The sequence below is a fragment of the Idiotropiscis lumnitzeri genome, chromosome 1 (assembly GCF_059441095.1).
Source record: "Idiotropiscis lumnitzeri isolate Australia: NSW breed Sydney's pygmy pipehorse chromosome 1, RoL_Ilum_1.0, whole genome shotgun sequence".
Taxonomy (NCBI): Eukaryota; Metazoa; Chordata; class Actinopteri; order Syngnathiformes; family Syngnathidae; genus Idiotropiscis; species Idiotropiscis lumnitzeri.
The window spans coordinates 27923295-27947906 of record NC_142391.1 but is presented as its reverse complement, the minus strand read 5'-3'; the positions used below and the strand labels follow the sequence as shown (position 1 = coordinate 27947906).

The window sequence follows — 24612 nt, the reverse complement described above, 5'->3', positions numbered from 1 at the left end:
AAAAAAAGCTTCAGATACATGAAATTGTTGTTGTTGCAGACTAAATCATCCAGAGAGGATGCGCGCTGGATTGCATGCAAACATGAATCAAACTACAAATGCATGTAAAATGATGTATTGTTAATGCCAGGATGTCACAAACGCCACCAACTATCACAGCTCTCTTCCTTTATCAAACTTGGCGACACCACAAAGATCAGCCACTTTGATGCAATTGGAGCGATGATTACGTGTTGTGAAAATTCTGCTGCAAAAGCATATCCATTTTCATTATGATGCACATTTTATAAGGTGGAAATCACACAGATCACAGATCTTTGGCTCATCCGGTAATCGTCATTCAGCGGCTCTTCCTGATTATCATAGCGTTGATGCCAAATAGGAGGCAGCCATGAATTATTCAAGAGGTTGTCTGCCGCAATAAAGGACTTCCTATTGGTCTCATATCAAGTCTGTACAACATGTACCAAGAGCTGCGGCTGCACAGGTGTAATGTCTCCACCTAAAGGAAACCTGCGGTACTGAATATTCTTTCCTGTTGTTGAGAAACGTGTGACGACGCCAAGGAGAATTGCAATGAGATGAAAAACAAATAGCGTTCATATTTAATGAGGGGTAAGGTTGCTGTTGAAGCCTAAATATAAATGAAGTGAATTCATGCGTGCATGAAATATGATTCATGTTTATTGTGATCGAAAAAAAGCTTTTTTTTTTTCTTTTTACAATATTCACTGGTTGAAATATTGATGTTAACCATGAGTAATAGGTTAGCAGCATAATTAATTGTACTTCAAATGTGTGCGTGGATCAGTTTAAAAGGTGCAACATTTCATATAGTATAAAATATCGTAGGATATATATGTAGAATATGTCTTTCTATTTCCCTTTTCGGTTGCCTTTAAGGCAGAAAGAAATTATGTGGTGAGGCAAGCAAGGAGAGGAGCCACTTTATTTTAACCTCTTGATTCGCTATTTCATTCACCTAATTTTTCTTTTTTGTTATCTTGGAGTAATCTTTGTAGCATGCTTTAATTCTGAGGTAAAATGTAATAAAAACCAAGAGTCTGAAGGTTTTGTCTCTCTGACATTTGTGTTGCAGATGACGAGCGAACAATCAAGCGAAGGCTTCATTGATTGTGAACGTCGAGGAGCAATTAAGTAAAAACACTGATGAAATAAATTAAGTGATGCTCAAATGAAAGGCAGTTTAGTTTAATGTTCTTCCATATTTATAATGCAAAGTCATCATGATGCCTCTGTACAAAACTTTTCAAAGTGTCACAATAATACCAGTGTGTCGAGGGAAGCAAAATTACATGAATCCAGAAAGTTTTTCCTTGGCTTTTTCTTCAATATTTGAGAAGTATTTCATTTGGGCAAGCAGTGCCTTGGCAGCATGGAGCTCTCCTGCCAGGAAAAAATAAATAATAAAGACAAGACGGAGCACAAAAAGAGGTACAACTGATGACTCATTGAGCGACAAAGCTTTGGAATAGATTACAAAACTAGCACGCAATGAGTGGGAGGAATGTAGAAGACGTTTCAAAGGGACGTCTTGATGTCTCACCTGCGCGCAGGGCGCCGTCTATCTTCACTGTCAAGCCTTTCAGTTTCCCTGCAAGTGAGGAGCATGCGACAAGTTCAGCAAGTGCACATGTTCATAAAAAGGACCGTCTCGTTGCATCAGTGGGTGTCTGTGAATGCGGGAAGTACAACAAAGTCAATTTTGTGAAAGGGGAAAAAAAACACTTCAAGCTCCTCAAAAGGAAGTGCAATTTGTTGTGAACATTTTAGTACTGATGTAATTTTTACATGCAAACCTATTATTTAAGTGCCAATGTTAACGTCAATCAAGCGTCCTTTTAATATATTTCATTTGTGATGATTAAGTTCTCAAAACATCCACATAAGATTCATTATGCTAACCCAGCAACAAAGGCTTTGAAGAAAACAAAATAACCGCATAGTATATATTTTTTTGAAGTGCAAAAGGGCTCCCTTGACTAAAGAAGAGGCCATTCAAGGACGGCACAAACCCGCTGAACAAAAAGCCAACAATAAGTGCGAGTACTTTTTTCACAATAATAAAGTCACTCAAAATTGTCATATTATTGAAGTTAAACATTTGTCCTGCCTATCATTCCAAATCCAGAAAAGCTACTGGCTCAATTTGTAATGTAGGGTGGTACAAGGCCCCTTCCCAATAACCACACTACAGTCCTCTATAAAAGTGTACACTAGAAGTCGAGAAGAGCGCATTGTGTTCAAGAGCGCAGGTTACAAGTGTTACCTTTACTTAACTGCGAATCAAAGATTACATCTGCGTGAGACACATAATAAACTGAGCGCACGTGAAGTAATATGTTTACATTTCATGTCTTGGCTGATGGCATCAGCTTCTTCTGGAGTCTGTGCCTGTTCGAGGGTTTCATTGATCTCCATCAGCTCCAATAGAAACTCCGCATCCGCCCCGGAATCCGTGCCTTCGTCGATGCGCATGCCCTTCAGCTCCAGCTGGAACGCAAGACGATGGCGACACGCCGTTATGCATGACATGGTGACATGCCGCATCTTTGAGACAGACGACGTGAGTCAGGGGAGTTTGAGCTCACCATATAAAGGCCGCGACTCAAAGGCTTCAGCAGAGTCTTGTAGGCTTTGTTGACAAGCGCTGACTGATGTTCAGAATACTCCTGTTCTTCCTGCAAAAGAACATTTTCTGCTAGATTTGACTCTTTTTGTAACCCGTAAACCATTTACAGCGCAACCTGTAAAGCTAAAATGTAGCTGTTAGCATCATTTTATTACATTTTTTTGCCTAAACATCCCCTTATCTAAATGCTGGTCACCTCTGCTAAAGTTAGATAGACAGATCATTCAATTTTACCCCTTGAATGAAATTATTAATAAATGTTAACTAATCAGTATTTTGTTAACTTTTTCATGTATTCTGGAAAATAAATGACTAAGGCCATTATTTTAGGAAGGTGAGGACCTGTTTTTGGCACTTACGGTGGATTTCTTAGGATGAATGTGATTGTGGATGTATAATAGCTCGTCTTTATATGCCCTATTATTGGCTGGCAACCAGTCCAGGGTACACGCTACGTCTTCCTGAAAGTCAGCTGGGATCGGCTCCAGTTCACCCGTGACGATAATAAGGTCAAGCGCTGTAGAAAACGGATTGGTGGATTTTGGTTACGTTCCAAGCAGCAAAACCTTAAAAGGAATTCTTCTTATTCAAATTCAACTTCGTTTTCCACCCAGTTTTGTAGCGTCTGACAATTAGTGGTCTCTTTACAAATGAAGCGATAAAGCTATTCACAGGTTATTTTCCTAACACAAAATGGAAAATGTGGGGGAAAAAAATGTTGACGTGTGAGTGTACTACGAAGGTGTATGCAGCCTGTCAGCTCTTTGTGAAAATCAATAGACTCACCATTGGGCCAGTCATTGTTGAGCTGTGTTTGTAATAACAACCAATGCAGTAGATGGCTGCCTTGTATAAGTAACGGCCTTTCTATATGTGATGCAAACCCCCGAGGCTGGAAGATGTCTAATTTAAAAAAAAATGGCCGGAGGGGCATATGAATAAAATACCCAAAACACAGGCTCTGCGTCAAGAAAACATAGAAGCCTCCTCGTCTTTGCAGATTGGGACTTCAGGCTCCGTGTGTATTGTACGCAAGAAGAGCAACACACTCCTCACACACTCGTTGCTCACAATGGCTATTACGCTTCAGTCAAGCAATTTCCTTTTAATGTTCAACAAGGTCACAATTGGTCATTTGTTTACCATCCATCCATTTTCTTACCCACTTATCCTCGCAAGGATCGCAGGTAAGCCTGAGCGTATCTCAGCTGGCTTTGGGGGAGAGGCGGGACGACTAATTACCCTTTTGTTAAAAAAATAAATAAAAAAATAATCATTCAATTTAACACTCACTTCAACTTAGTTCACTGTGGTGGTTGATTGTTGATGGACAATTCCGAGCACCTTTATAATACCTACAATGGAATACGCCTCAGTGGGTGAAAATCAACCATTTTGTCTTGTTTTTGCCTGTGATTAGTACATAAAGCTCGCAGAAACTCATGCCCAGAAGTTGTTGTGCGGAGAGTTTGTTTTCACCGATTTGACCGCCATCTTGATTTGTGATGCCATTTTGACATAAGCACGGAATTGTCAAGACATAATAAACAGTCCAGCCCAAGAATAGTCTAAATCTGCATACAATTAACGCAAAGTGAAATGCATTGGTGGGAAAATGTATTTGATGCATTATAAATGTTTTTTATTGATAGGCCGATTAATCAATAATCTGCATTTTTTTTCTGCCATAAATTAGCATCGGCCTAAAAAATATATATCAGTAGAACCCTAATGGTTACTTTTTACCATATGTAAAAGTGGAAAATGGAAACCAAATCTGAGGACAATTGATGCAATCCAATAATTATAAACTACAACCACAATAGAAAACACCAGTATTTTGTCTTATCTAGAGATAGATAAGAAATGTCAGACGAATGTTTAATAACAACATTAACCACACTACCTTTACTTTCCTTAAACGTTATCTAATTGCCCTTGGCCATTTTAAAAACAACAAATAAAACCAGCATACTACATTCGGTGCTCAGCATGAATGATTACACCTTAACACATCTGTCAGAAAACCTTGAGTTTCACTTCAAAAGCAACATTTTCGATGGTAAATAAAAAAAGGAATAATCAACCCCAAGAGAATAATCATCATAATGATTCAAAAATGTGCTATTGTGTTCACGAGGAAACTGTCATGTATGTTGAGGGCTGTACAGTACGGGAAGCGGCAGAGCACTCACGGACCATGCTCCTGGGCGGTTATCCACTTACAAACCCCTGCCTACCGCAGATTTCTGGCTGAAGTTGTCTGGATGTAGGGAGCGTTGGAGCTGCAAGTATCTTTTCTGCAGTTTGTGCGTGTCCAGTGCAAATGTGTCCTCACTGTAGGGGGAGAAAGGTCACGCACATTATCATTTAATTATTTGCTGAGGAGATTATTCTTTCACCTGTCGTGCTGAGCTGCTTAGTCATGCAGTACGGTAGATCTGTATGCCAGGAACAGTGTGATGAACAGTTATCCCCCGTTTGCCGCTAGGGTTACCCACGCAATAGACAAAATACACAAAGTAGCTACTAAGCATTTAATTTATTTATTGTAAATACTGTATATGCATGTGAGGTGTAGGTATAATTTGTGACCACTTTTGGAGTCCCCATCCTCTCTTTCTATACTGTAGTATCTGTGCCATTAAACGTGTACCTGCCTTTTGCATGTCGAGCGACATGGAAGTGAATTAGGGAGGATGTGCAATCGGCTGGTTGTTGAATGGCTTTAGCGTCTGTAAAGTGACGGCAACAGTTGATGCCATCATCAAGTCGGCTTAGAATGTTTGTATGTTAACTGTAATTTTTGTTACCATTTGTTTAATAAAGCGATTGAAAGCGCACCCTCTATTCTAACCACCTGTTATGGTTAGAATTTGGTCAAACTAGCGGTGGTAGGCTATATTCAATGAGCTAACAATGTTGACTATTGTTGTGTAAGCCAAGAAAAGAGTACTTTGCAAAAGGCACATTGCACTTAAGCTTTTTTTTATTAAATGTGGAGTACTCCCAAACCTCATACAGTCTGTCTGCAATAAGTTCTGGTGGGGAAAAAAATCACTGCAAAATCCTGCAATATAGCAAAGAATTGGAGGTATAAGTAAAGGTTGTCAAAAAAAATTATGAAATCATTTTTGGGCTATTATTTATAGAATGTAGAAAAAGCTCAAGAAATTTTAATTAATGTTTTAATTTAGTTCCGTTTTCAGGTTGAGCCATACCGCTCAGTCCCAAAGACAAGTCATTTTGCGTCTTGGAATATACTCACACACAGTCACCTAAGACTGTGCAGCCTGCCTTCAATGCAAACCACCGACTTGACTTGTGCCTCTTCAGAAGTGCTGCACATACTGAACACTTAATAAATCCATCCCAGAATAGACTTATTACGTTTAACACCTATAAATTGTTCCGTTGCAATGAACTATACTTTGTGGTATTCAAGATAATTGCTTTTAAAATTAGGAATTTTTTGGGGGGTAGGACACTTAATAAGTACAATGAAAAATTTGTGACACACTGAACCCCACAAAAGTTAATAGTGATATAGCAATATAAGCAAGGTATGGAAACAAAAAAATAAGCAAGAAAAAATGCCACTGAGAAAGAGACAATGAGCGGAATCATGTTCATAATTTGTTTCCTATGACAAGAACCTGGTGGAAGGAAATCTCAGTCAATCGTGCTGATTATTGCCACGAGGCATGGTGCCCATTTATTATGTCACAAAAGCAGATATTTAGCTACATGTTGGAAACTTTGCCTTGAGGTATGTGCATCCCAGAGACAAATATTTTGCCTCGTCTCACCTGTACAACTTAAGAGACAGCTTAATTATTTTGAATGCTACCAAGTTATGGCTTTTGTTAAAGAACCTCTAGGGTGGTAACCGCTGCTTTTTGTATTGTATTTTTATGTCTGTGCATATGCGTGTGGTCGGTCTGATCTCGAAAGGTGACGAGACAGCCGAGAGGGAGGAGGTCCAGAGAATAACGGCTTGGTGTGAGGACAACAGACTGCAACTTTGCAAAAACAAAGGAGATCGTCATCGACTTTCAGAGGAACAAGACTGTGCCACCCCCCTCTACATCAAAGGCGTGTGTGTGGAGAGGGTCCACACATTCAAGTTCCTGGGAGTACAGATCTCCGATGACCTCTCCTGGACACACAACACCACAGCAGTGGTAAAGAAGGTCCACCAGCGTCTGCACTTCCTGAGGGTCCTCAGGAAATTCAACCTGGACAGGAAGCTGCTGCTGGCCTTCGACCACTCGTCCATCGAGAGCCTGCTGACCTACTGTGTCTCCACCTGGTACAGCGGCTGCACTGAGGCAGACCGAGTGAGGCTCCAGAGGACAGTCAAAACGGTGCAGAGGATTATAGGCTGGCCTCTCCCCTCCCTGTCGGACATCTTCACCACCCGGTGCTTCAGCAGAGCTCTCAATATCGTCAAAGACAATACTCACCCGAACTCACACCTGTTCGACCTGTTGCCCTCTGGCAGGCGCTACAGGCGCATCAAATCAAAGACTAATAGACTGAAAAACAGTTTCTTCCGAGAGCCATCTCCATTCTGAACTCTCACACACACACACACACTTTATTTATCCAATTTCATATTTTCCATCTCATTATTTATTCTTTTATTTATCTAATTTATATATTTAATTGTTGTATTGCACTGGAGAGGAGAGCTCTCTAATCTCGTGGAACACTGTACAATGACAATAAAGGGATTTCTGATTGAAAATTTGCGTCTTCCCTCTTGTATTGTGTGTGTATCTTGTTGTCCAACCCCGCTCGAGTCTGTATCTATCCATTGATTATGTATGACAGGAAAGTTTCAAGATGCTCACCAGTCCATGATGTTGAAGAAGGACACTCCCTCATGAGGAGGCTGGACTACTTTACAGGACGAGCAGAAGAATGTAGGTTTTTTGTCAAAAGGTTCTTTACACTTCCAGCAGTTAATTTGAACACTACACGTACTGCAACTCCTAATTGTCGTGAGGCTACAGAAGCAGCACGTTAACTCTCTTTCCATTCCAAAGGCTCTGATGGTCGTCTTGCTGCTCCATGTGTCCTTTGCCAACTCTACAACCAACCGGCTTGCAGGACAGGTAACAGCTTTGAAAGCGACCGGTTGACTCGTCATGAGCCGGCTTGTGAGTGGCCGCGTCCGGAATGAGCCTACCGTTCGCAAAATGTTCAATGACACCATTTGGGAGTTTTAGAAAGACCCTATTTGAAGCTGTTTTGTAACTATAAACAAACACTGAAGCATCATCAGGAAGTGGGGTCTTCTTCTACGTTTAGTAAAATGCAACACACTGCCACCTATCGGTAGGCGGTGACGGATGCTGATTGAAGCGTCTGGATTGAGCTCCGAAAACTGCGGCTATTGCTATTAGCTTTAAGGGCAAATATACGCTCCTTCATTGATTGTGGATTTAAACGCCGGCATTCAAACACAGTAAGTCGACGCTTCAAGATGTTTTCTCACAACCTGTCGTCGCCCCGCTTGACATATTAGCCACGGCGTTTTCCCCCTATTGAAGTTCGAGCCCAGATGACACAAAGAGCCGGGTGGTAAACATGTAGCTCGGTAGCTTGCTGGCTAACAGCACCCATGGGCTAGTGCGCTGAAGTAGACCGCATATTATATTCACATGGACAATGTCAGAAAAAAAAATCCTGCCTATTTTGTCAATCTAAACCCCTTATTCTTCAAGAAATGTCTTCTAGTAAAGTAAACAATTTTTTGATAAAGCTCGTTCGTGCTAATGTTACCGATGTTGGATGGTTTCTGAGTCCAACTTCTAATTAATATTAATCACATGCTTACACTCAAGCGTCGGTGAATTTTACTTTCTCAGAATTTTTGTACCACGTGTACGTCAATGTCACAGACTGAGAGATGCACTAAATCAGTTTGTGTGTGTGTTGTTGTTTTTTTGTAATCTCATTTTTAAATATAGGTTTCACATAAAAGCTAATGGCAGTGATTGTGGCGATGGTCCATGAACGCTCATGGACTCACAGAAAACGGCTCATCTGTCACCAACAGCAACAGGCACTGGAGCCCAGATAACACAGTGAAACCGGTAAGTTCCACGATTGTACATACACAGGCATGTGATGTTAGTAGGGAAAAAAAGGGGAGCTCTGAAGTTGAGCCAGTATAAATTTGCTTTTTGGCCCCTGACGCAGACTTGGTGTCCCTGACTTTATCGTTTCCGAACAAAGTAGACGCCCGCGATGACTGCCAGCGCCTGCCTCTTATTGTCTGAGTGTAGGTGTGTTGGCGAGGTGAGGGAAAGGTGACAGTAGAGTATCCCGGAGAGGCAACTGGTTGGAGACAGCACTTTCTATAAGGTAAACAGGATCTCTCCTGCTGAAGGTCGAGGGAGGTGCTTCTCAAGGCTCCCACAGACAATACTCTGGGTATTATTAACGGAAATGGCTAAGAATAGAGAGTTAGCGAGAGAGGTGGCTCCTCAGGCCGTCGCGTTGTTTGGGTTAAACATCCCAAAACGGAACATCATCTTTAGAGGAGTCCCTTGCTGGGTGTGCTGCACACACGCCAAGCCACGGGCTGATTGAAAACACTGATGGACAACATCGGCAAAAGAGCTGACGTGGAATGTTGTTCACTGCAAACGGGTGAGCTTATTGCGATTTACAGATGTGTAAGTAGAATACATTTTTTTTGTAATGCGCGTGAATAATCGTCTGTTTGTTAAATGATATACTGCATCATCTGTGTGTGGTTGTTTTGCACATCACAAGTCACCACTAATTGTTGTTGTGCATGACTTTTTATTTCGAGTTCAGCCTCTATGATTTGTTTCAAAATGATGACAGAATTTAAATTGAATTACATCCTTCAGAGTTAAACGAGCACCATCATAAAATCTTTCCTAACTGCAGGCTATGCTTTCTGTAACATCTTTCCACTGCAATGCATGAAAACAATAAACACTCTTTAAATACTTTCAACTTTAATGAAACAGTGCAAGTGTGTACTAAAAGTCACATTCAAGAAGTTCATGTGTAAAGATTGACCACAATAAATTCAATAAAACTTTACTTTTTTTTTTTACATTTGAGGCCCATTTTTGTCAGAAACTAAACACTTTCCAAATGCTTAAACACATCAAAACAAATTACTGAACTTTAAACGTTACAGTGTTGTAAAAGCTTACGGCGAGAATTACTTAAACAGTGCAGTCCAGCGTAAAACAATGAACATTTGAATGCACAGAAAAGTGCAAGAATGACATTTATAGTGCTGACGTTTCTGGGGGGGGCCTAAGTTAGCGCAAAAATCTGCTGTCAGTAGCCCTTGCTGTCGGAGATATTGTAGCTTTCGTGAAGTCTAGCTTAGTTGTTGTTACGGATGACACAGATTTCGAAGTTGCATTTGTCCAAGTTTTGCAAAACCATCATGAACTAAAGCAGACATTTCCAGGATCCAGCTCCGTTGATTGTCAATCACAAATCTAACACATCTCCTACTAGATTTAGATAGAATAAATGACATACGAGTTGCAAACAGTATTTTGCCAAGAAAAAACATGACTGTTTGCTACATTACAGAAAATCACGAAAAAGCAGAATTTTACGCAAATAACAGAGGATACGTTTCAAAATAATCTACGAGAATAGGCAAAATTGCAAATATTAGGCGTTCCACTCTCTCATCGGGGGTTATAATCAATTTGTACCACATAACACAATAATACCTTTGTATTAAAAAAAACAAGGCCATATTCAATACTACAAAAACAACACTATTATTACACTATGTAAACTTTGTTTTTCTTTTTTTTGGGTGTTTGACCGTGGGATAAAAATTGAATAGCTTAGGAATTTAATATGGCATTCAAAAATATGTATATTAGGGCTGGGTATTTCCAGCAACCCTTTAATACAGGGCCTTTGAGGTGCTACATATACCGATATTTTACATTTTCATGGAAAAATATGTATCCTCAAAATTATATTTTTATAATTCTCAAAAGCAAAAATGTTTTGTTGATCTACTGTTAGCAGCACACCTGGTCGCAATGTATGCCTACTGCACATGTTACACCTTGAAACAGGGTGAAGTAATCACAACAGTGTTGTGTGTTGTTTCCTCAATCGACTTTACTAGAATGAGGAAAGTCTCCAACGGCCGCCTGCTAGGTGCATACAGACAAAAATAATCGATCTCAGATTGTTTTTATTACAAACTATAGGAGAACCCAGATCGACAGCGTCACTAATGTGAAAAGCATGGAAATATTCAAAAGACAAAATTAATATTTAAATTCCTATCGTATTACAAATAATACATTTTTTATTTATACTTTAATATTTCAACTTGTTACACTCTCCCCTGCAAAATAAAAGTCGTGCCGACATCAACACATCTATACAACTTTTCTCCTTGTCAATCGTTACATACAGTTTTTTTTTTCTTCAACCTAACGACGGAAATCCCCTTCTCTGAGCTGATACTCAAACAAGTGTCAAATGACAAAGTTCAAATGGTCACAGATCAAATACAATTGGCGTCCAATCCTCACAGTTCATGTCCACTGGCCGAAAATGGTAAAACAGTCCCTATCAGTCCATAACAGTCCATAGTTCCGTTCAACATGTCCCTCCTATAAGTTCATGCTTGTTGGTGTCCATACATAAGGGGTGGAGACCCAGAATTATGTCTGTCTTTCCGTATCCTTTTGCTCCCTTGACATACTTCTGGTTGTGTCTCAAAAGGTAAATAGTCACAGAACATGAGCAAATTTTGGTGTAGAATTCTATAACGGCCTTTACCTTTCTCTGGCTTCACTTCATAGATTGGTAGGTCGGATCCCATTTGTCTCACCACTGTGTGGATTGTATTCTCCCAGTAATCGCAGAGTTTTCCGGGGCCTCCCCTTGGAGTCAGGTTTTTAATTAAAACACGTTCCCCAGGGTTGAGCGTTGAACTCCTGGCCGTTGCATTATATAGACTTTTACTCCGTTCTGTTGCTTTCTGGGCGCTCTCATTTGCAATGGCATATGCCTCCTCCATACCTCGTCTCCATTTCTCCACGTAGTCTCGTTGGCCATTTGTATCTGACTCTGTGCACAGTCCAAAGAGCAAGTCGACTGGAAGCCTCGGCGATCTCCCAAATAGGAGGTAAAATGGGGAGTAGCCTGTCACATCACAACGGGTACAGTTGTAAGCATACACAAGCTTGTTCAGAGAATCCTTCCAGTTTGATTTCTGCGTCTCAGTCAGCGTTCGAAGCATTTGCAACAATGTTCTGTTCATGCGTTCCACCTGACCATTTCCCATCGGGTGATAGAGTGTTGTCCTGGATCCAGCCATGCCAATGAGTTTCTTCAGTTGCTCAAACAACTGATTTTCAAATTCCCCCCCTTGATCATGGTGGATAAGAGAGGGGTAACCAAACTTCAGGGCAAAGTCATTAAAGATGAAATCTGCAGCAGTCCTTCCTGACTTGGAGGTAGTGGCGTATGCTTGGACAAAACGTGTGAAGTGGTCTACAATCACAAGGATATATTCATATCCTCCTGTGTATCGATCAAGATGGAGGAAATCGATACACACCAGTTCAAAAGGCTGTGTTGTCACAATATTTGTCAATGGGGCTTTCGGTTCACAGCACGGCTTTTTCTGTTTGAGACAGGAACACGTTTTCGTCACATAATGCTCGATGTCAGACTGCATATATGGCCAGAAGAAGCGGTCTCGCACCAGTGATACGGTACGGTCGACACCTTGATGTCCCATGTTATTGTGCAGTTCCGTCAGTACCTTTCCTTTGTATTGTTCAGGAAGAACTAGTTGTTTTCGAGCTGTGGTGATTCTGTACAAAATTCCTTCCTTGTCTATCAACAACTTGGCCCACTCTCTGAATAGGCATTTTGTTTTTGGGTCGAGTGACTTTAGCTCCTCAGTTAATGGTTTACAACCGGACAGTTTAGAATGTAGCACAGGACGGATGAATGGGTCAGATTCTTGTGCTTTCTTTAGGTGTTCCTTTGGTATGGGACTGACTGATTCTGTTGCTGCCTCATCTGCAACTGAGACTGAGAGACAAATCGGTGGGAAAGGTAGGGTTGAAAAAGACATTTCTTGTACCTCAACTGCTTGGATAATGGCAATGACGGCATCAGGTGGCAGCTCCACTGAACATTCCTCCATCAGAGACTCCACATTTAACGGCATCCTTGACAAAGCATCTGCATCACCATTTTCTTGCCCTGGCCGGTACTTTATCGTGAAGTGAAAATCAGCCAACTCTGCGACCCACCTGGAAGTGGTGGCATTCAGCTTTGCGGTAGACAAGATATATGTGAGCGGGTTGTTGTCACTATATACAGTGAATGTTGGAGCATACAACAAATAGTCACAAAATTTGTCAGTGATTGCCCATTTTAATGCTAAAAACTCCAGCTTGCCTGCATGGTAGTGATAGTTCTTCTCAGCTGCAGTCAATGTGCGGGAGCCATAGGCAATGACTCGAAGCTTACCATCTTGTCTTTGACACAGTACTGCACCCAAACCTTCGTGTGAAGCATCGGTGTGGAGTATGAATGGTTGAGTGAAATCTGGGAAACCCAACACTGGTGGGTGAAGCAGAAAATCAATTAGATGTTCAAGTGCCTGCTGGTGCTGGTCAGTCCACATGATTGGCTTATTTGAGGGCACTACATGGCTAGCTTTCTTTGTTTTGCCTGTTTTTCCTTGGGCATTAGTGGGGTCTGCTTTCAGAAGATCATACAGACAACTAGCTTTTCTAGCGAAATCTTTGACAGTAGTAAGTGAGGAGACCAAGAATCTTCCTTAGCTGGCCAACAGTGTGGGGCTTGATGTCCTTTAATGATCGAACAGCTTCAAAATCAGCTGGGTCAACTCTACTACCATCTGCAGAGACTATACGGCCCAAATAGCGGATCTCGGGTTTGAGTTTTATGCCATATTCTCTGAGTCGCTTGAGCACTTGTCTCACGTTGGCCACATGGTCTTCAAAGGTCTTACTGAAAACCAGTGTGTCATCCAAATAAGGGATGCATATGTTATCCCGAAGTCCTTCCAGACAGTCCTCCATGCAACGCTGGAATGCTGCTGGGGCATTCATGAGGCCAAAAGGGATGTGAATCCACTCATAAAGCCCCCATGGGGTAACAAAAGCAGTCAGTGGTCTACTTTCTTCAGACATAAATCCTTGATGGTAAGCTTTTCCCTGGTCAAAGAGAGAGAACCAGCAGTTACCACCCAGCCCATCCATGATGTCTTGAACTCGGGGGATTGGCTGGCGATCGGGACGCGTCTTTTGATTTAGGCCTCTATAGTCTATGCACAAGCGTAGGGTGCCATCCTTTTTTCTGACGCACACGACCGGAGAGGAATATGAAGAGTTCGACTTCCTGACCCAGCCCTGCGCTATCAGGTCATGGAGGTAATCCTTCATCTCTTGGTACAGTGGCCGGGGCACTGACATGTATGTATGTTTGACTGGCCCAGGATCTTTGAGCGAGATAGTCATTTGCAGTCTGTCAATACAGCCAATGTCATTATCTGACCTTGAAAAAGATTGACACTCTTCCCTGACTACCTGCTGCTGATCTCCTGTCAGGTGGCTGAGATCTACAGGGGGATCCCACTGCTCTCCTGCATTCAATAGTCCATGAATGCTGGTGTGGCTCACCGTAGCTGGTGTAGCAGTTTGTTCAAAAATCTCAGCGGGAAATACAGTCATGATGGTATGTACTGTGCCAATTACTGAGCGCCCGGGCAACCAAATGTCATGGTCAGTGGGGTTAGAGACATCAAGTGTAATGACTGGGAAAACACCTTTTGGGACAGTGACCAGGGTGTCATTAAATTCAAGACCATCTGTCCACTGGGGATTCACATCAGGCTGGAAAAGCATAGTCGGGTCTTCCTTAGAAGGATGAGTAGCCACTCGACAAGTGATAGAAATGCAGGTGTGTCTTGGTACGGAAACTTTATCTTTCTTTGTTTTCACTGCATATTCGTCAACCTTCTCTACACTAACAGCCTGTATGAAAGCTCTCACTTTGTTTCTTTTTAGACTTGGGAAGGCTCTCCTCACAGTGACATACTGTTTGTTCTTTTCAGTATGTGTCAAGATATGTTCAATGACATTAAATCCAATAATGGGATGAGACAAGGGGCAGCCCCTTGTCACAAGCATTGGGATGGTCAGTTGTTTTATCTGGTCTGCTTCTGAGGTTAGACGAAACGTTGTCCTAATCCATCCCAGGTAAGGCATTCCAGTTCCATTTGCTGCAGTCAATGTCAGATCCTCTGGTGAGTCTAAAATTTCCACAACATCTCTCAGTTTTGCTTCTGGCGCAAAGTTTTCTTTCCATCTTTCATCAATAATTGACACCTGGGAGCCTGTGTCCCATAATGCTTGGAGTTGGTGACCATTTAGATAACATTTGTATTATTATTATTTATTTATATAATTTATATATTTGTCTGTATTATTGTTGTATTGCACTGGAGAGGGGAGCCCTCTAATCTCGTTGCACACTTGAGTACAATGACAATAAAGGGATTTCTAATTCTAATTCTAATTTCACAAGACAATGTCTTCCAACTAGGGAGGTGACTTTACGGCGGTGACCCATTGAGACAAGGGGTGGCAAATAGAGGGCACTTTTGTCTTTGTTAGAGGTTTTCTCATTGTTGTTGCCAGTTTTTAGGTAAGTACAATCTTGCTTATGTTTGGCCCAGTGTTTTCTTTGGCACACTTTAGAGCAATAAAATGTCTCTTTGCAGGATGAACATCGTTTTAGCTCTTCCAATGAACCTCCACTGTCACAATTCGCACATATTTGGGACTTTTTGCAGTTCATGGTTAACACTCGTCCCTCAGGGGTAACCACTAACCGTTTAAAGGGGCCCCGCTTGGTGGTCTGGCGCCTCTTTTTTTTACATCCAGCTTGGAAATGTCCTCCACTTCCGCATCGGTAGCAGTGTGTACATCATACATCAGGCCCTGCTTGCTGGCAGGCAAAACATCTCCTTGGAGCGTAAACATGGTGGTTGTTGTCCCAATGGGGGGCCTGTTGGACCTGCATTTGGGCGGCGGCGGGGGACTGGCTGTGGTAATACTGTTGTTGTGCCATGGGTGGCTGGAGTCCTCTAACTGAAGGCGAGACATAGGACTGTGGCTGAAACATGGGCTGTTGTAGTGTCTCCTTAATCTGGGCTAACTCTGTACTAAGGGCCTGAAGAGATGCAACACCTTTCTTAAGTTCAGCTAATTCTGCTAACACTTCAGGAGATACTTTTGGTTTAACTTCCTTCACAGGGCACTTTGCAGCTGGTGGGTCTTCTGATTGGACCAAGCTTACATGTGTCGCTGTCTGTGGGGTGCTAAACTTCTTTTTATTTTTCCTTTCCGTCTCATTAGCGCATGCCACATTGAGCCTCTCTAATAAAAGCTCATCTGAAGTCTCAGTATCTTGCAAGAGGGGCTGCATATCAATCCTGATACTGTCATTCAGGAGACCAGTGAGTATTGTGTGTAGACACATACGCTGAACTGACCCTGGATCGTACTGAAGCCCTGATCCTGACTCTTGGGATGCAAATAGTACTTTCTGCCTGAGGTCCAAAACTCGCATTAGGAAGCTTTGAGGAGTCTCTCTAATATTTTGTACTTCGGAAGCGAACTGCTTGTAAAGCTCTGAAGCACTTCTTTCTTGAAAATGAGAACGCAGAATGCATCTAAGAGTGGGGAGGGTTAAGTTAATTTTTCCCTCCAAGTAGCTGCGTAGCTGCAAACCGGGGATATAGCTCTTATAACAGCATCAACTATTTCAATCTCAGAGTATCCTCTGTTCAGTCCATTCTCAATCTGATAGGCAAGACTGGAGAATGTCAGTTTATCTCTCTGACCCGGATCACCTATTTGACCTGAAATTTTGAAGTCTTTGCGCCAGAGTGAACTTAGCTGGGGTTGAATGTTGGCTAAGGGCGGAATGTTCATTTGAGGACCTGGGGTGTTTTGGGGCAAAACATCCTTAACTGTCCGCTCGACTTCCGATCTTTGTTGCTCGCTTGTAGTTTTTAGTCCTGCTGTCTCTCTCTCAGCTCCTATACCTGGGCCTTGTGAAGTTTGCACTACGTCATTATTAATGCCACACTTCAATTGTGAAATCTTGTCCTTCAATAACAATAATTGGGACATGCCTTCATCCTCGAGCTCCTCTAGTTCATCTCTTTCAAGATGATTCATAATGTGAGTGACCAATGATATACGTGTTTTTCGTCTCACATTTCCAGATATGTTGAGAAAATCACATATTTCCAGAAGATCATCTTTGGTCAGTATATGCAACATTCCCAGTACCTCTTCTTGTAGCTGCTCCATCATGCTGACAGTGCAGGAAATCAGTTAGCTGGACAGGAGTAGACGCTGAACTGGAAGGTTATCCTTTTCCTCTGATGATCTCTAATTGGCCTCAGTTGACAGGAAAGTGACCCACCGGTCTCCAGGTCTCCTCAGCAGCAACGATTTTCCCCTGCAATCTACATGGGTTGTGGTTTGAAGGATTTAGCTTGTTCAGAATTCAGCGAACTGGTCGTGGACACCGCACATCTGAACAGCAATCCCAGCAGTGCCTCCAAAATGTTACACCCTGAAACAGGGTGAAATAATCACAACAGTGTTGTGTGTTGTTTCCTCAGTAGACTTTACTAGGATGAGGAAAGTCTCCAACGGCCGCCTGCTAGGTGCATACAGACATAATCGATCTCAGATTGTTTTTATTACAAACTATAGGAGAACCCAGATCGACAGCGTCACTAATGTGAAAAGCATGGAAATATTCAAAAGACAAAATTAATATTTAAATTCCTATCGTATTGCAAATAATACATTTTTTATTTATACTTTAATATTTCAACTTGTTACACACACAAGGAGCAGCTTTCAGAGATGCCTCGGTTAACTTTATGGATGAATGTGCAATGATGCATTGCCGTATTGAACCCCCCCTCCTTTTTGGAGATTACTCCTAATATATATACCAGTATACTTAAAAATTAACATTTAATCCCTCAATTGTTTATTTTCTCTTTAGATATAATATATGCCCTACCACTACCTGATTTCTTATTAATTCCATCCATCCATCCATTATCTGTACCGCTTCTCCTCACAAGTGTCGTTGGGGGTGCTGGGGTCTATCCCAGCTGGTTTCGGGCAGTAGGTGGGGGACACCCTGAACTGGTTGTCAGCCGATCGCAGGGCACACATAGACGAACAACCATTCGCGCTCACATTCATACCTCGGGGCAATTTAGAGTATCCAATCAACCAGTCATGCATGTTTTTTTTTTTTTAATGTGGGAGGAAACCGGAGTAGCCGGAGGAAACCCACACAGGCACGGGGAGAACATGCAAACTCCACACAGGAAGGCCGGACCATCGGAATCAATCCCCTGACCTATGCACTATGATGCCATCGTACTAACCAGTTATCCACCGTGCCGCCCTTATTAATTCCATCTCTGCTATAATTTTATAGATAGTTTTCTTCTGATTTATGATAATCCAAATGATGGAAAGACTATAAGAAGACCCCAAAATTGCGCTTCAGATTTAATTGACTGATGAGCTTTGTCTTAAAAGCCCACATGCATTATAGCACCCCATTTCAGAGATTAATTAGAGCTATTAAAACCAAAGCACCATATCCATAATAGTAAAGTCTATGAACAAACGCTTTGTCAGAAAAATCCGGAATCTTATTTTCACACATTCTTCAAGCCGTGGTTCCCCGTTGATCACATAGTGTGACTCATTTTTATCAAGGTTTTACAGAAATGTGAAATATAGCCTAGAAATACTGTCACGTCCACAGTTCATTTCAGAGAACATAGTAAGTACGGAACTTGTATGGAACAAGCGCAATCGGGCATCTCATTCTCGTTGTACTTGTTTGCTCAACTCTGTGCTTTTTTCTCACAGATAAACCATGATCCCCATCACTGAACTGCGGTACTTTGTGGACACACAGCCAGCCTACCGCATCCTGAAACCATGGTGGGACGTGTTCACGGACTACATTTCCATCGTTATGCTCATGATCTCTGTGTTTGGGGGGACTCTGCAAGTCACCCAGGACAAGATGATCTGCTTGCCTTGCAAGTGGGTGGTCGATCAGACCTGCAAGAAGAACTTGAATTCCTCATTCACCTCACATTTTTCATGGGAGCCCAAAGGAATCCAGTATGATTTGGACCGCCACCAGTATAACTATGTAGACGCTGTGTGCTACGAGACTAGATTGCACTGGTTTGCCAAGTATTTCCCCTACCTGGTGTTACTCCATACCCTTATTTTCTTAGCCTGTAGCAACTTTTGGTTTAAATTTCCCCGCACTAGCTCCAAGCTAGAGCACTTTGTGTCCATTTTACTGAAGTGTTTCGACTCGCCGTGGACCACTAGGGCTCTATCTGAGACGGTGGTTGAAGAAAGTGATCCCAAACCAATGAAAATGAACGGCTCGATGGAGCACAAGGAGTCCGTCATCAGTGAAGACGTGGAAGCCAGTATTCCTATGCTCCAGAGAACAAAGACGCGCCTCGAGCAGGGCATAGTCGATCGAACGGAGACGGGAGTTTTGGATAAGAAGGAAGGTGAACAGGCCAAAGCTCTCTTTGAAAAAGTCAAGAAGTTCCGAATACATGTGGAAGAAGGAGACATTGTGTACAGGCTGTACATCCGTCAGACTATTATCAAGGTCATCAAATTCATTTTGATAATCTGCTATACAGGGTATTATGTGAATGATATTAAGTTCAGCGTGGACTGTAATGTTGATATCGAGAGTCTGACTGGTTACAGCATCTATCGCTGTGCTCATCCATTGGCGACACTATTTAAGATCTTGGCCTGTTTTTACATCAGCTTAGTAGTCGTCTATGGCTTCATCTGCATGTATACGCTGTGCTGGATGTTGCGGCGCTCTCTCAAGAAGTATTCCTTCGAGTCCATACGAGAAGAGAGCAGCTACAGCGACATACCCGACGTTAAGAACGACTTTGCGTTCATGTTGCATATGATAGATCAGTATGACCCGCTATACTCCAAGCGCTTTGCTGTGTTCCTCTCAGAAGTGAGCGAAAACAAACTGAGGCAGCTCAACCTCAATAATGAGTGGACACTGGACAAGCTCAGGCAGAGGATAACAAAGAACTCTCAAGAGAAGCTGGAGCTGCACCTTTTCATGCTAAGTGGCATTCCAGACACAGTATTTGACTTGATGGAGCTGGAGGTTCTCAAACTGGAGCTCATACCGGATGTGACCATCCCGCCGATAATTGCTCAGCTCGTCAACCTGCGAGAGATGTGGCTTTACCACACCCCGGCAAAAATTGAAGCTCCGGCTTTGGCGTTTCTGCGGGAGAATTTGAAGTCCCTGCACATTAAATTCACAGATATCAAAGAGATTCCTTTATGGATTTATAGTTTGAAGAATCTCAGTGAGCTTCATCTAACCGGGAATCTCAGCGCTGAGAACAACCGCTACATCGTCATCGATGGGCTAAGGGAGCTCAAAAGGCTCAAGGTTCTTCGTTTAAAGAGCAATCTCACCAAGCTGCCTCAGGTGGTGACCGACGTTGGCATGCACCTCCAGAAGCTCTCCGTCAATAACGAAGGCACCAAGCTGATGGTGCTCAACAGCCTGAAGAAAATGGTCAACCTGACCGAACTGGAGCTGATCCGCTGCGATCTCGAGCGCATACCACACTCCATCTTCAGCTTGCACAATTTACAAGAGATTGATTTGAAGGACAACAACCTGAAGACTATCGAGGAGATCATCAGTTTCCAGCACCTGCACAGGCTGGTCTGCCTTAAACTCTGGTATAATCAGATTGCCTACATTCCCATTCAGATTGGCACGTTGATCAATTTAGAGAAACTGTACCTGAACAGAAATAAGATTGAGAAGATTCCCGGCCAGTTGTTTTATTGTCGCAAGCTTCGCTTTCTGGACCTGAGCCATAACAACTTAACCAATATCCCCGCTGACATTGGATCCCTGCAGAACCTTCAGTACCTTGCTGTGACTGCCAATAGAGTGAGTATAACCCTGCTTCTTTCTACCATTCAGTATTTTCATTTTGATTGAACAGGGTCCCAAAGTAATATAATCGGTTCCGCGGTCTGTTCTCTTGGGTGTTATTCTGGAGTTTTATCAGTTAAATTGGAACAAAGTGCTAAATATTGTTAAAACAAAAAACGTTTTTTTTTGGTACTTGAGAAATTAAAGCAAGTTCCATTTTTAATACAGCTGCATTCCCATACTATACCATACCGCTATCGTTTTATTAAATCATTGGGAGTTGTTACGCTAGTTACATAGCAGATCCAATCATTCAACTTTTACCTGCAGTAAAACTGGCATTAAATTTAACATGAAGGCTTTCTTTTGTCACAAACAATTGGTCTAGAGCCACACTTTTTCTGGTTTTACCATCAAATTGTAATGTTTTCCGCTTTCATCCACACCCCACCCCATCAACCCTCTTGACATGCAGATCGAGAGTCTGCCCAATGAGCTGTTCCAGTGCAAGAAACTGCGCACATTGAACCTGGGCAACAACTGCCTGCAGTCTCTGCCGTCACGCTTCGGCGAGCTGACCGGACTGACGCAACTCGAGCTGAGAGGCAACCGTCTGGAGTGTCTGCCCGTGGAACTGGCGGAGTGTCGGCAGCTAAAGAGAACTGGTCTCATTGTGGAAGAGGACCTCTTCAACACTTTACCCACGGAAGTCAAAGAACAGTTGTGGAGGACGGACAAAGAGCAGATTTGAACGTAGCAGTTAGGGATGTAAAGAGTCATCAAAATCGATTTAATTGCGATATAAACTGCTCAAAATATGCATCAATATAATGAAATAAATAAAATGATTCGTAACGCCATGTTAACCAGAGCCCTTTTCTCGTCTGTGCTGTAGACAAGCTGCATACGCACAATCACTTAATACGATGTAAAACCTCTCTTTCATAGCAGCACAGCGGTGATGAATGAGCACCTTAAAAAGGAAGCACGTAGCGCCTAATGCCCGATATAATTTACGATAGGGACTGTTGTGTCTGAAAGTTAGCTATAGTTAGCATGCACAGGCTACCGCGTGCATTTGATGGAGCATTGCACGCAATGTCCTCTTGTGGTATGCTAACTCAAGAGTATCAAAAACCAAAATACAGTTTTTTTTATATCCTCATAAGCAGCACATGTGCTAAGTCACGACCACACAGCGCGTGTTGCGTTTTGAGCTCTTGAGATGATTTTTGTTTTCTTTGACAGAGTGCATTTCCCCAATTTTATTCATATGATTTCAGTTCCTTATACATTAAAAATGGATTAGATTGGAAAAGACGAGGATCATGGTAGCAATTAAAAATATATATATATCAAGTCGAAATTGGGAAGTGAAAATCAAATTGAATCGGGCTTGAGTGAATCTTTACATCCCTAGTTGCCGCGAGTATGAAGATTCTCGCTACCTGGGAGGCCAGTCACAGAAGCGACCGCTCCAACCCCGAGATGGGATAGCGTCATGTACAGCCAATACGAAAGGGCGTGTGTTCACCAGTTTGGAACAGTTTTTGTTTTTTTAGTACTTAGCTTCCCAACTGATTTTTGGACATGCACTCTGACCCGCTCATCAGGCTATTTAGCAATAATACGAGAACACTTTATTGATCCCAAAGGGAAATTTGGAGAAGCAGTGCCATTGTGATGTTTGTTTACATTTTATGCATCTCAATGATGGTGGAGACCTTTAAGTATGCAAAATGATAGGCCAACTATACTGAGCGTTTTTTTTTTCTCTTCAATAATTCTTAAGCACGAAAGAGGACATTCTTAAACGTGTCGTTGTGTCATCAAGCCACTGAGATGCCATGGTGACCCTGCATGGTCTTCGTTTTGTATTAAGTCATTGTATCCAAACCAGCGGATTTAGTGTTGGATTCCTTGACGAGTCAATTTTTCAAAGGACTCATTATATCATGTTATATGTTGCATATATTTACAACCATACAAAGTACAAGTACACTGTCACTTTGACAATCATTTAGGTTTGAAAGTGAATATTTTGTGCCAGCTCCATCACCCGGATTTACTTTGTTTGTTTTTTGCCCGTTCTAGTACTGAATTCCAGACCTGTAAGCATATACTGTAAAAATATTAAGAAAAAATATGAGTGAAAGGTGTGATCTAAATTGATTAATATATGAGGAAATGTGTTTGAGTGCATGTCAGAGAGTCCTCTGAATGACTATAATGTGCGGTAATGGCTTGCTTGGTGTAGATGTGGGCTGGGGAATGTGACCTACCAGTATTTGATCAAGGGCAGCCCACCATGGAATTCTAAAAACAAAGCTCAGATTTGTTTTTCCAGAAGTGAAGGACTTTATACAAATCAAATGGCCGCCGATGTGAGGAACTTCCCCCACGCCTCGTCTAAATCCTAATAGGAGTATAGGTTTATGGGGTATATTGTCAAATAATGTCTATGTTGCAAAGTAACACAAAAAAACATGCTGACTTACTAAGGTCCACCTAACCCAACCCACTGAACACATTGTAGAAAACGCACATATAATGGTGAGTTTTGTCACTGTTGTGTAAATCTGCTGGCTTCCTCGCAGATGTTCTGATACGCACAATTATGTTGATAAACAGGAGCTGATGTAATTTTTGTCAATTAAAAACGATAGCAATCACCCCCAAAAAAATTAAATGATGAGGCGGTGGGATTCTATTTTATCACCTGCGTGTGCAGGCCACTTGCCTTAACCCCAGTTCACTCCAGTTTGTGTACTGTTGCAGTTTTTGTTTTTTATTGCGAGTCTAATACTTAGTACACTTGACCACGTACTAAAGCTAATGTGGAAGACTACTTGCCTCCAAATTATCACAGCTGAAAGGGAAAAACATTTGTGTCTTTTATTGTAAATGTTTTGTAATGCATTGATCATTAATCAATCCGAGCTAACTGGAAAGTTGAATGAGAACCGTTGTGATGTAGAGTATATGCTCCTTTTTAATGATTAAATAGTGTGTTACTGTTATTACTTTGCAAACTTAAGTTTAGATATTTCCTAATATAATTGTTTTGGTAATGAGAGAGTCATGGGTGTGTGAAATGAAAAATCAATCAAATAAAAAATCTTTTGCAAATAAAAAAACGTGACTTGTCTAATGACTGAAATATTTAATTGATGCCATCATTCATTTCCTAGATAGTTCTAGGCAGGGTAACAATACACTAACCTAAGAGGATTGCTGCACCCATATTTTGCTGCAAACTGGATGGTACCCATGTAATCCCTTAAGAAAGGTAGTATACACGAAGTTTACTTCATAACGTATACTCGAGTATAAGTATACGTATATAAAAATTGCTCTCGACTATGTACTTGCAGTTTACTAAAGGTATACTAATTCAATACGTTTTTCATACTAAACTGGAACACTTAAGATTTTAAAAGTATAAGTATACGCATTCAATATACGAGTAGTATTCTAGTTGTATACTTCGAGCCGACAGTTTAATTTACAGGTTTGCACTTTAACTGTATTCCAAATATACTCTCACACACACGCACACTTGCTTACAAAACTTAGGCTAAGATAGAAAATGCTTCCATAGAAAAAAATAAGTATATTTTTACATGACTAATACAATTAATCATGAACATTTTTACTTCTAGGAAACAAAATCTTTAGGTTTACGAACCATTTCAAATCCAAGTGCGTGTGGCTATTTGACATTATTTGTGACGCTGGGTTTACCGTGAGTTTTGTATTTTCTCAGTGGTTGGTTTTTTATTTGTTTTGTCTTTGAAATCCTCAAATAAACTTTAAAATGTTAACACGCCAAGCTTATT

The 24612-nt window shown here is 41.6% G+C and overlaps 2 protein-coding genes across 4 annotated transcripts; one reads left to right on the top strand and one right to left on the bottom strand.

Moving 5' to 3' along the window:
* Positions 1-1191: 1191 nt before the first annotated feature.
* hscb (HscB mitochondrial iron-sulfur cluster cochaperone) lies at positions 1192-8280 on the bottom strand. The gene is made up of 6 exons (XM_088293143.1): positions 7510-8280; positions 4894-4990; positions 2613-2702; positions 2370-2514; positions 1568-1615; positions 1192-1407 (listed from the first exon to the last, which is right to left on the bottom strand). Exons 1-6 carry the CDS (start codon positions 7872-7874, stop codon positions 1313-1315), a joined length of 840 nt encoding a protein of 279 aa, XP_088149269.1. The 5' UTR covers positions 7875-8280; the 3' UTR covers positions 1192-1312.
* lrrc8ab (leucine rich repeat containing 8 VRAC subunit Ab) lies at positions 7622-23920 on the top strand. Of its 3 annotated transcripts, none has more exons than XM_088293121.1 (4): positions 7622-7773; positions 8632-8757; positions 18670-20788; positions 21249-23920. In XM_088293121.1, the coding sequence occupies exons 3-4, from the start codon at positions 18677-18679 to the stop codon at positions 21522-21524; spliced, it is 2388 nt and encodes a 795-aa protein (XP_088149247.1). In that variant the 5' UTR covers positions 7622-7773; positions 8632-8757; positions 18670-18676; the 3' UTR covers positions 21525-23920. The 3 variants fall into 3 exon arrangements, with proteins under 3 accessions (XP_088149247.1, XP_088149238.1, XP_088149258.1); XM_088293112.1 differs by lacking the exon at positions 7622-7773 and adding an exon at positions 7964-8126; XM_088293132.1 differs by lacking the exons at positions 7622-7773; positions 8632-8757 and adding an exon at positions 9116-9342.
* Positions 23921-24612: the final 692 nt, after the last annotated feature.

Excerpts from the sequence above, each read along its gene's own strand:
- hscb (XM_088293143.1), bottom strand. The coding sequence starts at position 7,874 with ATGGTGTCATTGAACATTTTGCGAACGGTAGGCTCATTCCGGACGCGG. Across the intron at positions 2,703-4,893 it reads ACTTCAGCCAGAAATCTGCG|GAAGAACAGGAGTATTCTGA; the intron begins GTAGGCAGGGGT and ends GTTCTTTTGCAG. Across the intron at positions 2,515-2,612 it reads TGAGTCGCGGCCTTTATATG|CTGGAGCTGAAGGGCATGCG; the intron begins GTGAGCTCAAAC and ends CTTGCGTTCCAG.
- lrrc8ab (XM_088293121.1), top strand. The coding sequence starts at position 18,677 with ATGATCCCCATCACTGAACTGCGGTACTTTGTGGACACACAGCCAGCC. Across the intron at positions 20,789-21,248 it reads TTGCTGTGACTGCCAATAGA|ATCGAGAGTCTGCCCAATGA; the intron begins GTGAGTATAACC and ends CTTGACATGCAG.